The sequence below is a fragment of the Vidua macroura genome, chromosome 1 (assembly GCF_024509145.1).
Source record: "Vidua macroura isolate BioBank_ID:100142 chromosome 1, ASM2450914v1, whole genome shotgun sequence".
NCBI lineage: Eukaryota > Metazoa > Chordata > Aves > Passeriformes > Viduidae > Vidua > Vidua macroura.
Window position 1 is genome coordinate 150,904,123 of NC_071571.1, and position 12,973 is coordinate 150,917,095.

Consider the following 12,973-nt stretch of genomic DNA (forward strand, 5'->3'; position numbering starts at 1 on the left):
GGGGCATCTTCTCTCTCTCTACAGCTCTGTGACAGGAGGTTGTAGTGAGGAGGAAATTGGACTTCCCACCCAGAAAACAAATGGCAGAATGAGTGGAAAAGGCATCAAGTTGCACCAGGGGAGGTTTAGATTGAATAGTAGAAAAAATTAGTTTACTGAAAGCATTGCCAAGCACTAGACCAGGCTGTCCAGGGAACTGGTACAATCACTGTCCCTAGAAGTGTTCAGAAGGTGCGTGGGTGTGACACTTAAGGACATGGCTTAGTGATGGACTTGGTGGTGTTGGGTTGGACTCGATGATCTTAGAGATCTTTGCCAACCTAAATGATTCTGAGATTCTCTGGGAGGTCCTGAAGTCACTGAGCTCTACTGGTAAAGGACAATAAATCTGTGAAAATAACTGTTGTACTTATAATTCTACTGTTAGGTTTTTATGCAATAGAGATAAATTTTTCTTTCTCTTAGTTGTCATGGTAGAAGATGCAGAGACTTGAATTTCTCCCACAAAGCCTTGGCTTTTTCTGTGTGCTTCCCCTTAATTTCACAACATGAATTACTAAATATCCTTCCCTTCTCCTCCAGCTCTGAAATGTGATCCCCATGAGCAGCTCTGCCTCTGTTCACCTCTGCAGCCTTCACAGGTGAGTGCTTGAGCACCCCGGAGTCCTGCCAGGGCTGTTCACTCTTCCATGCTTGAGAGTTACCACACTTCCTGAACCCTGATTGCTCAAGTTCTGCCAGGGGAGGTTTGGATTGAATTTTAGGTTAAAAAAAATCATAAACTGAAAATATTTCTAAGCATTGGAACAGACTTCTCAGTGAAGTGAAGGAATCATCACCCCTGGGACTGCTCAAAAGACTTGTGGATACGGCACTTGAGCACACGATTTGATGATGAAGATGGCAGTGGATCTGGGTTAATGGTTGGACTTAATAAATGCAAAGGTCTTTTCTAACCTTAACAATTCTCTGATTCTATAATTCAGTCTGAGAGGGGTCATTGGGATAAATTTGTTTTTCCAATATTAAGAATTCTTTCTTCATCTTCAGGTGAATCAGGATAGCAGGCAGTATTTTGTTCATTATTATTGCAACTATTTTCACTTTCCTGCAACTGAAAACACTTGATAAGCTTGTTTAGAGATGCTGTAGCTGCCCCATCCCTGTAAGTGTCCTAGGCCAGGCTGGATGGGGCTTGGAGCAACCTGGGATAGTGGAAGGTGTCCCTACCCAAGGCAGGGGGTTGGAACAGATGACCTTTAAGGTCCCTTCCAAATCAGTTTTCTGTGATTCTATGAAATCTCTCACAAGAAAATCTGTTTTGCTATGATCAGATAAGAAAAGGAGAAATAGCTAAATCTTTGGAACTCCTCTGTTCCTGCAAGATTTTTTTAAAGCAAACATTTTTTTAAAGTAAACATATTTACTAAAAAAACCTCTTCCCCCTGCTCCTCCCACTTCTCTTTCATATTTGATGATAACTATAATTTTTTTTTTCTTTTTAATCTCGTTGGTAAAATTTTGAGTGGTCTGAGCTCCAAGACAGCAAAACAAACTGGGAGGGATACAGCACTGTGTTTCCAGTCCCAGTTCTCTGAAAAGTGTCTCCTCTGCTGCTCTGCATCATTCCACATTTTTCCTATCCTGATAAAAGGCCATTTTTCTTTCTGTGTCAGACTGTACAGCACATCAATTCTTATTTGTTGCTCCCATGATTTCCAGACTATTGGTTTATAACAAACAAATAGAGGTTTCAAGTTCTCCCTGATGCAGCGCCGGTTGGACAGTCATTGATTTTGCTGGGATTAAGGATGCTAAAATGGCACTGGGGCAGAAAATACAGAGCTTTCCAAAGTGACATGGTAGGCACAGATCAGAGACACAAGTGGGGATGGGAAATTAAAACAGACCAGAAAGCATTGTTTCACTCTCTGCAAAAATAGTCCTATGGAAGTTTAAATTCATCCTACATTTTATCATGTAGTGATTTGCCCTGGAGTTTTCATCATGAAAAGTTTCTTCTGGATGGTTGAGATTTTCTGAAACAAGGTGAAGCACCTGGACAGTAATACACAGTCCAGTTGAATTAAGGCAAAATGGAGCCATCTTGCACCTGGAGTAAAAATGAACACTTTCCCAGGCTCTAGCCAGGAATATTACAAGATATCTCTTACATTTTAATCTATATTGAGAGGTAAGACATAAGAAGGAGTCTGACTTATAGACCCTTGCTATTCTGTCTGGGAACCTTAAAAATTTCAGATAGTTCAGTGAGTACAAATGTTTGTAATCCTGCAGTCAAGCTGAAAATATTGGAAAGTAGAGAATACATTGAAATAGACCCCTGAAATGAAAAGGATTTGCTGTTAAATAGTCCCACAAAATGAGCTTCCTGGTTTCACAAAACATTTTTGTTTGACTCCAATGGAAGCATCTGGATTTAGTGATGTTTTGGAGTTGGTAAGTTTTTAAGTTAATTTCGGAAGGAAAAATAATTTCAGAAGTAAATTACTGAAGAACTTCATTATGAAAGTTCTTCCCTTCCTGCCTTGTCTGCTCTTCATTCTCCTCCCCTTCCTTTTATTCTTCCTCTTAATTTCTCTTTCACTTTATCTCTTTCCTTTGCTCTTTCTCTTAATTACTATGAATTTGTAAATCAACACAGAACTTTGCAGCCCAATATGCAACAGTAAAATGCTCTGTGGTATTATGTGAAAGATAATTTACAAACTCACATGCAAAGCCAAAAAACAGAGTCAGTAAAATTCACAGAGGGAAAAGCAGAGAAGCTCAGTTCTTCCCAGTTCCAGGTCTATATTTTCCTGCACCCCTTTTCACCATTTCTACACAACACAATAGCAGCAGGGAGACCACTGAAGTGGGGTATAATTTTGTGTGTCTGCAGAAGTAAACTCCATAAAACTGCACAAGAAGAGATAAATGATACTTATAGATGGAACTTGCCTCTGTATGGAGATGGTGAAGGGCACTGAGGAGAAGACATTGGCAGAATGACTGAGGGTTCTTGGTTTGCACAGCCTGGAGAAGAGGAGACTGAGAGGACACTCATCAAGGTCTGCAGCTTCCTTATGAGGGGAAGAGGAAGGACAGGCCCTGATCAGTGACAGGAGCCAAGGAAATGGCCTTGAGTTGTGTCAGGAGAGGTTTAGGTTGGATTTCAGGAAAAGGTTCTTCCCCCAGAGGGTGATTGGACACTAAACAGGCTCCCAGTACAATGGTCACAACACCAACCTGATAGAGCTCAAAAGGCATTTGGACAACACTTTCAGACACAGGGTGGGATTGTTGGGGGCTGTCCTGTGCAAGGCCAGGAGTTGGGCTTTGATTATCCTTGTGGGTCCCTTCCAACTCAGGGGATTCTATGAGTCAATGATTCTATGTAAATTTTTTGCTACAACACTCTTCGAGAGTCACTTGTGTGCAACAAGTCCCCAGAGTGCCTCTCCACAGGGTTACCAGAGAATTTCCACTGGAACCATGTAGTGCCCACAGGTCTGCTGTGATGAAGCATTCAGGAATGCTTGTGCTGCAAAATGCAGAGTTACAAAGAGACCTTACCTAGTGGGAGTTTGAAAATTCAGATGTCAGTGGGATACAGGAGAAGATAGTGTTTCTTTTCCCAGGTGCTATGGCTTTACTTTACAGGGCTTAGTTACAGATATGCAACTTCCATTAGATGTGTGAATCTGAGCATGTTTCTGATCCTTGCATTCTTGGCCCTGGAGAAGAGAAGTAGAACCAATTTCTATTTCTCTGAACAATGGAGATATAAATGACTCCAGAAATCATCCTTTTTTCCAGTCCATGTTTAAGCACATTCTTTAAAGCCAGCAGAATCAGGCAAATGTTTAATTGGTAATGAAGTGAGTGAATGCCATAAGAAATAACAGGATAGTTTTCTTTTTCTTAAAATGGAGTTCTTAATTAATACAATATTTTTAGTCTCCTTACTAAGGCATAGATATGCCTACTGTGATTCTACTGTGTAAACTGATTTGACTCTCACCTGGCCTCTTTGAAAGGCCAAGGTTACTCTGTCTAGGCCAAGCTTTGGCAGTTTGACACTGGTTACAAGATCACTCTTCATTTAATCCTGAGCAAATGTAAATCTAATTTCCTGTAGTGGATGTTAGTGGTATTTTTTCACACCAGCCCGAGTCTCATCAGAAGTGCTCTCATCAAGCACAGCAATGGAGAGATTGTTCTCTAGAAGACAAGTGACAAGCAATCTCTGAACAAAACTTATATTTCCATGCTTGGTATAAAAACACTATGATGAAAAAAAATGATAAATATTGGGAGCACAGTGGCAGCAAATTGAACAGCATTAGTAGCTAAATGGTAGTGAGAAACGGGAACTGACACAATTTAAATGAAACTTTAAATACAGGTTTATTCACTGCGAGAGGTGTTGCGACATAAACCACTTCTTTCATCTTATTTGACATCCCTCTCCCTCTGAAAATTTTTGAGAATGCTATTTTCCACTTCTGTGGGAGCATAAAAATGCAAAGGTAGGTGTGTGCAGAAGAAAAATTTACATCTGTGTTTAACCAAGGTATTCTATATCACCTCAGCATCTTAATCATTCATGAAAGTGTGAATAAGTGGTATCTTCCTTTTTTTTTTTTTTCCTTTGTTTTTTCTTTTTTTCTTGGCAGAAAACAAAACCCATACATGCTGGTGATCTGAAATATTATGTGACCTAGGTTGAATGGACAGATGAACAAACTACCTTATGGGAGCAGTTCTAACAATTACTGAAACTTGTAACCATTCTTCATAATAAGCCCTATCATCTACTACTAATAATACTAATACAAGCACTTAGGGAAATAATATCCCAAATTTAATAAGAAGGCAGCAATCGTAGTTTGCTCTGTGTATGTGTTCCAGCCACTTTACATACATTATCAAGTCATGGATCATTTGAGAGTGCCTCAGGGAAAATAACATGGTAAATGTTGTATAAGTATTATCTCCAAGCTCTGGACCCATTTGCTACGAGCTGATACCACTTGCAGGTCCTCCTAAAACTTAACTGGTAAACAAAAAAATACAAGAACAAGGAATTTTAAGTGGGACTTGCATTACTCTGGCTGGGTGTGCATGTGCAATTTGCACACATAATTAGAGCACAGGAATGCCACAAGTGACCCTTGTCTCATCAGCAACACAGACATCTCCATGTTAAACATGAAGCCCTGGCAGTATTATTCCCCAGTGAGCCAAGTGCACATATTCCAAATCTTACTAAAAAACACTGTTCCAAACACATAATACCTCTGGGATAGTTTAATTGCCATTTGTGACGAGTCTTCTCATCACAAGAGAAAATTCAAGCTTCAAATAAAACATTTGAACTGGGATTTCTTGCTCTCTTTTGTGTAGGTAACTTGTTGCAGGATGGGAGAACTCAGGTACCTCAGAGAGGGCAGCAACACTTCCAGGGCTGTGCTTGGGGAACAATCCTGAAGGGAGACCTGCTGGGGACTCCGTCAGAAACAGATCATTCTTTTTAGCATCAGTGGAGAGCAGGGAGTTCATTACAAACATGTGGCCCAGGTCTCCCAGCCCTTCACTCCATCAATCACAAGAACAGGGTACTTAAGTCAGTTCAATTATTTCCACTGACGTCCTTGAGCTTGATTAAGATCTGAATTATGACTTCATGTCTTGTCTGCTCAGTGGGGGAGCATTTGAACAATCAAGACTGGCCTTCTAGAACAAATGGATGATACTGTGAGAGTGGAGACTACTTTGAAAAGCCTGGGGTGTGGTCTGAACACTGAGTCTGCAGTACACGAGCTACTGAGTGCTCTGTGAACTCCTCCAAGAGGCAGGGGGGCAAAGGGAGCAAAGAAAAGCATTTCCCACCTTGGCTGTAAGCTGTCCTTCTGGAGTGGGTGGGTTTTTAGTCCATGTACTAATAGGAGAATACAGGCAGGAGCCTGGGGGAGAGCTCTAGCACAAAGCTGGTTTAGCAGAATGGATTTTGCATTTGAATGTGTTTTAAAACAAAGTCATGGCTGAATTCAGTGAGAACCTTGCTGTGTCTTGGCTGTGTTCTGAGGAATTCTGAGGTGCACAAATCCTGTTTTGGATCTGACCTTTTCCCTTCCAACTCATCTCAGGACCAGGAGTTGGACTTGGTGATCCTTGTGGATCCCTTCCAACTCAGTATATTCTGTGTTTTGGTGGTCTCCATAAGCAATCTTTCTGTTTAATTTCTAGCAAAATTGTTTGAACAAGAATTTGTCTCTGGACTGAGGTGTTGAATGTATTTGCAATCTTATTGTGGGCAGTTTGTATCAAACCTTCATTTTAGTTTCTTCTTAAGTGTAGATGAGGGCACAGAGGGCAACCAAACTTGTGAATGGGGCTGTGAATGGGCTTGCTGACTGTTTCACACACTCTTCTAATTTAACTAAATATTGCATTTTCTAAATGGCTGCAAAGATGATCTCTCTCTTTCTCCAGTCTATCCATGTCTTACTGTCCTACCCCAGGAAATTTAGATTTGTTTAGATTTTTAATTGTTTGTTTGTTTGCTTTAGGGCATTTTGGGCTGGTTTTGTTTGTTTTTGTTTTATGTTAACCTGAAGAGAATTCCTTGGAGTTAACTGAGGGTTCCAAGAAACTTCATCCATGTCTAGGCCAGAATTCAGGTGTCTACACAGAAATGTCTAGAGGCAATTTAAAAGCCCTTGTTATCAGTGAGTAGACAAGAGCATGGAAACTGCAGCGCTGTGTTGAGGTTGAGTTTGAGTTTGCAAATGGATGTCAGGCAGGATAGACCAAGATATTTCAAATGGCACCAAAAGTTAAAGTTGTGGCACTCAAATTGCTTTCTTGGAGGAACAGAGACACAGAATATAAATTTCTGGCTGCTTGAGGAAAAATAGAAATGAAATTAGTGTTTCCAGTAAAACATGGGAATTATTCCTGTGGCAGCATGCTCTGTAAGAGTCACAGAGGAGATAAATTTAATGAATCCTACAGCTTTGTTTTTTGAGATGCTCATCTGAAAAGCAGACAAAGTGAGATGCTAGGAAATGGCTTAATTCCTGAAAGCAGGTGACAACTCTAAGGGTGACCAGAATTAGTTGCTCTGGGTTTATTTTGTCCACATAACCAAGTTTTGCTATCTTGGTACAATTACATATCCAATATTTAATTTTATTAAAGATAATCTGATGCAGATTCTGCCTGCACAGCCTGGCATCTACCTTGTGATCTGTGACCCCAGCTCTGCTCTCTGACTTGCTGTGGGTTTGGGTTCAGGGTCATAAACTGTAAGCACTTCGTGATCCTGGTCTTTTTTACATCAAGTAGGAACAGTTCCACCAGGCAGTGAAGTATTTATTTGTTGTTTAAAAGGAGGCAGTGATGAGAATAGAAGTGTTGGACAGTGACATGGTTATTGAAGGAGGTTTTCCCGTAAGATTTATTTGTTTCTTTGTTTGTTTACTGTTGAAGAAACCTTTTGTGAAACAAAATGAAAGCAGCTAGAAATGAAGAGTTGGAATGGGGTGAGCATTCCTAGAAATGCCACAACCACTTAGGATGACAAGGTCAGTTTATGTGTGCTCCCTTTCTCCTGTTTTTGCTCTGATCTAATCAGCTGAATCTAGGCAAGGGGAAGGAAAATATCCCTGCCACAAACACTCAGTCTGCAAACTCCTCCATTTTCCCTCAGCCAACAGGGATGCTCTCTGAACCGATCAGGACTTTTCCAGATGCCAGGAAGCATTTTGTCATTGCAACGTTCTAGTTTTCTTCTGTCCCATTTTTATGGGGGAAAAAAAGAATGTAGCATAATGAATGGAAATAGAATGCAGATGAGGAGCTATTGGTGCTTGACTGCAACCTTGCTTTCTGGAAGTCAGAAGATATTGAGATTTCTGCTCAGGTCATGGTAAAATGCATCTTGCTCCTATTTTCACCTTGTTAAGCAGCGTTCTTAGTGAAGCTGGGCAGGCGCCGGGCAAGCTCCTGCCGGCGGCTCATCCCCGCAGGGCTTTTCCTGGGCAGGGGCGGCCTGGGCACGGCCAGCCTCCGTGCCTGCCGCGTCGGCCTCGTCCGCGGCATCGGCAGGCGCGGCGCAAACCGCAAACCCCTTTGCCTCTTCGGGCAGCGCCCTGGCGAGAGGCTCGCTGTGCCCCTGGTCGCTGAGGTCGCTGTCCGGAGGATTAGGTGCTGGCCCTAATTCTTCATTTTGCAGCAGGATGGACAACGGGGTCTCTACTTCTTTGTCCTGCTCTCCTGCCTGTGAGGACCCTGGGGGACATTTCCCTGGTTTAGGGAGACACAAGAAGCTTCCCTCAAAAAGCTGTTAGACCCCATTTTCTCCTTTCCCTGTTTCTATGTCTGTTCTTATGTCCCTGAGCCACTCCCTCCCTATTCGCTGTTTGGCCCTTATCTTTATACTGTCCCGAGACCTGGCTCATCGGCCAGACCCCTGTGGAGAGAGCAAGGAGAACTGAGACACGGGTGTGCAGGAGGAACTGAGCAGCTCACCGCACAGCTGAATTAAACGTCTGTGGATACAATGCAAAGGCCCTTTCTGCTTCTTTACACTGGACTTTACTTGTGGCAGTTCAGGCTGCTACACCTGCCACTTTTTCTTGCTCCCACTTCTCCAGGAGCTCGTTCAGAAGAGTTTCCAGCAACAGCGAATCCTCAGAGTCAAATCCCAAGTCTGCCAACAGCTCACGAGACACAAGCTCCAAGTAGTTTTGTGCTGCTCCTCTGGCCTCTTCAGTCACACTGCAAGCGCTGAGTGGCACAGAAGGGTCTTCCCTGCTCACGGAGGAGAAGATGTCTCCAAAGAGCTCTGCGTACATTTTATCTTCCTCCACCTTCTCCAGCTCCTCTCTCTTTTGCTGCATAAGATTAAGCAAATGTTCAGGCCTCACCCACTGCTGCTTGTGAAGTGCAGTGTGTTCAGCTGGACAACGAGTTGCCCTCTCCTCACTGGGGCCTCCAGACAAAGGAGAAGCTGAGAAACCTGAGGTTTCCTCAGGCTCTGATGTGAGGAAGAGCTTGCCGTGGCCCTCGTCCCATGGATCTCCAGCCAGGGCACAAGTTTATGCCTCTACCTGATTCTCTTCCAATTGGGCAAGCGATGTGCTCTGCAGGTCTCGGTCCCGCTCTCCTGCAGCCTGTGTTTCTGGGTGCTCTTCCTCCTCCCGCTTTTCCTCCAGCTCCTTTACAGAAGTGGCACAGGGCTGTGGGTTTTCACAGACAGAGCACCACACAGGCTTCCAAGCCGGCTGCACCCCGGTGCGGAGCGGCACGCCGCGTGCAGGTGTCATGGGTGGCAGGCAGTGGCCCTGCCTTGCTGCTGACCCATTCCAGAGCCCTCCGGTTCTGCTCCCCAGGGAAGGTGTTCCCTGGGCTCTGCCCGCAGCCAGAGTGCCCCATGGAGGAGGTGGCACATGCTTTCGCTGGCCCCTGGCCATGGGGCCCACAGCACGTGCTGTGCCTCTGGGAGAGGATCCAGAGGCTGCTGCTGCTGCTGGCAGAGGGGGCAGCTTAACGCAGTCAGTGGATGCCCTTGAGCTTTGAGCACTGAGCTGCTGTGGAGGGGCCAGTGTCAACTGAGGGCCGTGGAGAGGCGGCAAGTCCGACACGGACAATCTCCGTGGCCCTGTGACACTGCTGCGGGGCACGGAGCGCCCGCCCCCCTGGTTGCCCCTGCGTGTGCGGGACCTGGTGGGGCTCCATGACGGGATGGGTCTGGGGAACAGAGTGGGCCTGTCCCCAGGGATGGGTGTGATGGTCGTCCAGGGGACCTGAGCTGCTGCCTGTGGCTGCCTGGGGGTCACCTGTGGGAAGCAGGAGGAGGCATGGGATGGAGGCGGCTGTGTGAGCACAGTGTCCCCCACGTGCCTGCAAGCCCAGGCCTGGCCCCGAGGCAGGTGCTGGCCACAGCAGCCAGGCTGGGCCGGGCTCCCAGCTGGGCTCGCTGCCTCTGGGGCATTGCTGTGCCTGGGCCATCCCAGCACCAGCCCCTCCGCAGAGCATGGGCTGGTGCCAGGCCTGGCTGTCTCTGCCCCAGGGCTTCCTCCAGCTCCCACTGCAGGCTGTCCCTCCATCCCCGGCCCTCACCTGTTGCCGCCGCCGCCGGTACAGCAGTGGCTGCCCCTCAGGGGCTGGCTGTGGGCATTTGCCTCCTGCTTTTTTGACCTGTGGGAGTGCTCTGCAGAACACTGTCCACAATCACCCAAGGGAGCTTCTGGCCATTAGAAGAAGCCTAGATTCTTATGGTTTCATGGCTCAGGTAATGGAAATTTTGGACCACATTTTCCATATGGAGCCTCCTCAGCAAGGAAGGGTTTGATTAAATAACAGAAGAAATTTCTCACTGAAAGGGTGGTCAGGCTTTGGAGCAAGCTGAACAGGGAAGTGATGGACTCACCATCCTTGAAAGTGTTCAAAGAACATGTGGATGTGTTGAATGTGTCACTGTGAGGTGAACTGTCTGACTTCATGATTTTTGAGGTCTTTTCCAACCTAAACATTTCCATTATTTTAAATCCAGCATAAATGATGTTGCATGCTCTGTAGGAGGAGATGAGATGATGATGAACTTCTGACCTGATATTTCCTATCTTAGGTTAGTCAGAACTAAAATAAAACTATTTTGTGTTGAACATGTCATTTACAGCACTTAACAATTTATTTTTATAAGGTCCATGGGTAAATAGGAGATGAAGGCTCAGACATAATCTTCTTCCTTCAGGCAAGCACTGATTCTGCCAGCTCATGTCCTTTAATACTCTTTAATACCTCAGCCTCCATCTTGGGTACCCCACCTTTAACATCATTAACATATTTTTGCATGTGGGGGGACACCCCAATTTTCTGATCAATGTGCTTCAAAAGTCTGCGTATAAATTCATGCTTTCTTCCCACTCAGGTCTTGGTCCCCTCACCAGATACACAGCCTGTATGTGAGTTCATTCCCTGCTTATTTTTGCAGTAGACAGATTATTTTGCCCCAAAAGAGGAGCCTACGCTGGTTGTGGGAATAGGCAGCTCTAGGGACCCTTTATTATTGGCACTGTAGTAAAGCTTGCGCCAGTGGTAACTCCTACACCTACACACCTGTAAAATCCTTCAAAACTAATCCAAATTTGCAGGTCTCCCAAATACCCACCAGATTCCTTCATGACCAGCTCTAAGGCAAGCACCATGTACTTTTTATGTCATGCTATAATAATGTCTCTCTGGTGGGTTGTGACATATTTTTACACTATCACAGGCCTTTCAAACAGGAAAACCACGCACACACACACACAGAAACATCACTTTACTTGAGTACCAGATATATGCAACTATTTGATGCTCAGATGAGACACTTATCTGCATGTTTATGTCTAACTGTTTTAGAAGACAAACCAAAATCTTGCATTAAAAGACCACATTTTACCATGAATATGCTCAACTAAACAGGATAAACTGAGAGAAATTGATAATGCATCTATGCAGAAGACTCCTCTGGCATGCCATGGGTACTGCTTGTAAAGAATGAGCATGTCCAGCCCATGGGAACTTTGTGATTGCAAACAAAGACAGGCACAGAGACAGCCTGGTGAACAAGAGAATTCAATGTCCTGGGAAGATCCAGAAAGACTGGATCTGAATGTTGGAGCACCATCTAGTGAACACAGAAGCTCACCTTGATTCTGTGTTGGTGTCTCACTTAACAGAAGAAAAAAGTGTGTAAGCAACAGCCCATACACCCTCGTTCTGTGCTGAATGCCCAGTTTATGCTAACTTCTTGCAAGCTGCAAATATTCAAGAGAAAAAGATTCTCCTCTTAATGATTTTTCTGGATATTGGAATGTCTTAAAGAAATCCTCTCTTCTTGCTCTATAGAAAATATTTGGAAAGGTTGTCTGCACTCTGATGGAGAGACCTTTGGAAGAAAACTGATGTTAGACTAATACTGAATGCAGAAGCCAGTGTATGAATCCCAAAATAATTCTTGCTGAGGTATAAGGTACCTTTCTGCTCATGAAGAATTTCTCCATAACTCTTAGATGTCCAGATTCTCTAAGGTCTAACCCTTATCTATACGTTTTTTTTCCTTTTCCCTTCCTTACCTTAGAGATATAGAATTTCATTCCTTGTCCTAGTTAAGTTGAAAAGAACATCTGGAGGTGAACTATGCTAACACCTTCTCAAAATATGAGCAACTTTAGATTTAAACTACATTGATCTGGATTTATCAAGTCAGTCTTTTAAAAATGCCTCCAAGACAGTCTGTGCCTCAAGAAGAAAAATATACAGTTAATAACATCCTGATTATGGATTCTTGTGTCAGGATCTTCCACCTAGTGTAGGTTATGATGAGGAGGTCACCAGAGTTAGTCATGGAGAGCAAATTGAAAAATAGCAGTAGAGAGTTGTTCTAGAGGAGTCTCTTCCTCACAATTAATTAATGAGTACCTTTTCCTCTCCTACACAAACACCTTAATGAAAGATGACAACACTGCACCTAAACCACTGGAACAGGAGGTAGGGCAGATGGCACTTTTGGAAGAAAATAAGAAGAACTTGAGTAGCGGAAAGATGAGCTTTACATCCTATTCCAAAACATGAGGATGTGAGAAAGTTGGTGCAGGTAAAGTTGGCTCAGCTACTGTGTGAGGTAAAAAAATATCAGAAATTATCAAGATGATGATGAAACATCTGTAGTACAAGACCGAGTGGGATTCAGCTCTTCAGGGCTGGGATTTGCCTGGTTCAATTAAGGCATTGATAGCACAGACTTGAACAGGTCACTATGGACTCCCTTTGCAGTTAGTAAGAGTCTAATTAATAGAGTAAGTGCAGTTTAGGGTATGATTTGTGTCACCTTACAGAGACATCCACACTTGGTCAGTTGAAGCCTAAGTAGCACAGATCCTGTCCCCAAGAACAGGACTGGACAACCTGACAC

The 12,973-nt window shown here is 44.1% G+C and overlaps 1 protein-coding gene and 1 long non-coding RNA gene across 2 annotated transcripts; one reads left to right on the top strand and one right to left on the bottom strand.

The window, feature by feature from the left end:
• The first annotated feature begins 5,749 nt into the window (after positions 1-5,749).
• On the top strand, positions 5,750-8,174 carry LOC128818266 (uncharacterized). The gene is made up of 3 exons (XR_008440428.1): positions 5,750-5,905; positions 7,501-7,595; positions 7,721-8,174. It is a non-coding gene; the product is annotated as an uncharacterized LOC128818266 (long non-coding RNA).
• Positions 8,175-8,621: 447 nt separating this feature from the next.
• Positions 8,622-10,827, bottom strand: LOC128810100 (uncharacterized). Its single transcript, XM_053982705.1, has 4 exons — positions 10,816-10,827; positions 10,135-10,164; positions 9,123-9,851; positions 8,622-8,906 (listed from the first exon to the last, which is right to left on the bottom strand). The coding sequence occupies exons 1-4, from the start codon at positions 10,825-10,827 to the stop codon at positions 8,622-8,624; spliced, it is 1,056 nt and encodes a 351-aa protein (XP_053838680.1).
• Positions 10,828-12,973: the final 2,146 nt, after the last annotated feature.

Excerpts from the sequence above, each read along its gene's own strand:
- LOC128810100 (XM_053982705.1), bottom strand. Across the intron at positions 9,852-10,134 it reads ACCGGCGGCGGCGGCAACAG|GTGACCCCCAGGCAGCCACA; the intron begins GTGAGGGCCGGG and ends TGCTTCCCACAG. Across the intron at positions 8,907-9,122 it reads CCCAATTGGAAGAGAATCAG|CAAAAGAGAGAGGAGCTGGA; the intron begins GTAGAGGCATAA and ends AATCTTATGCAG.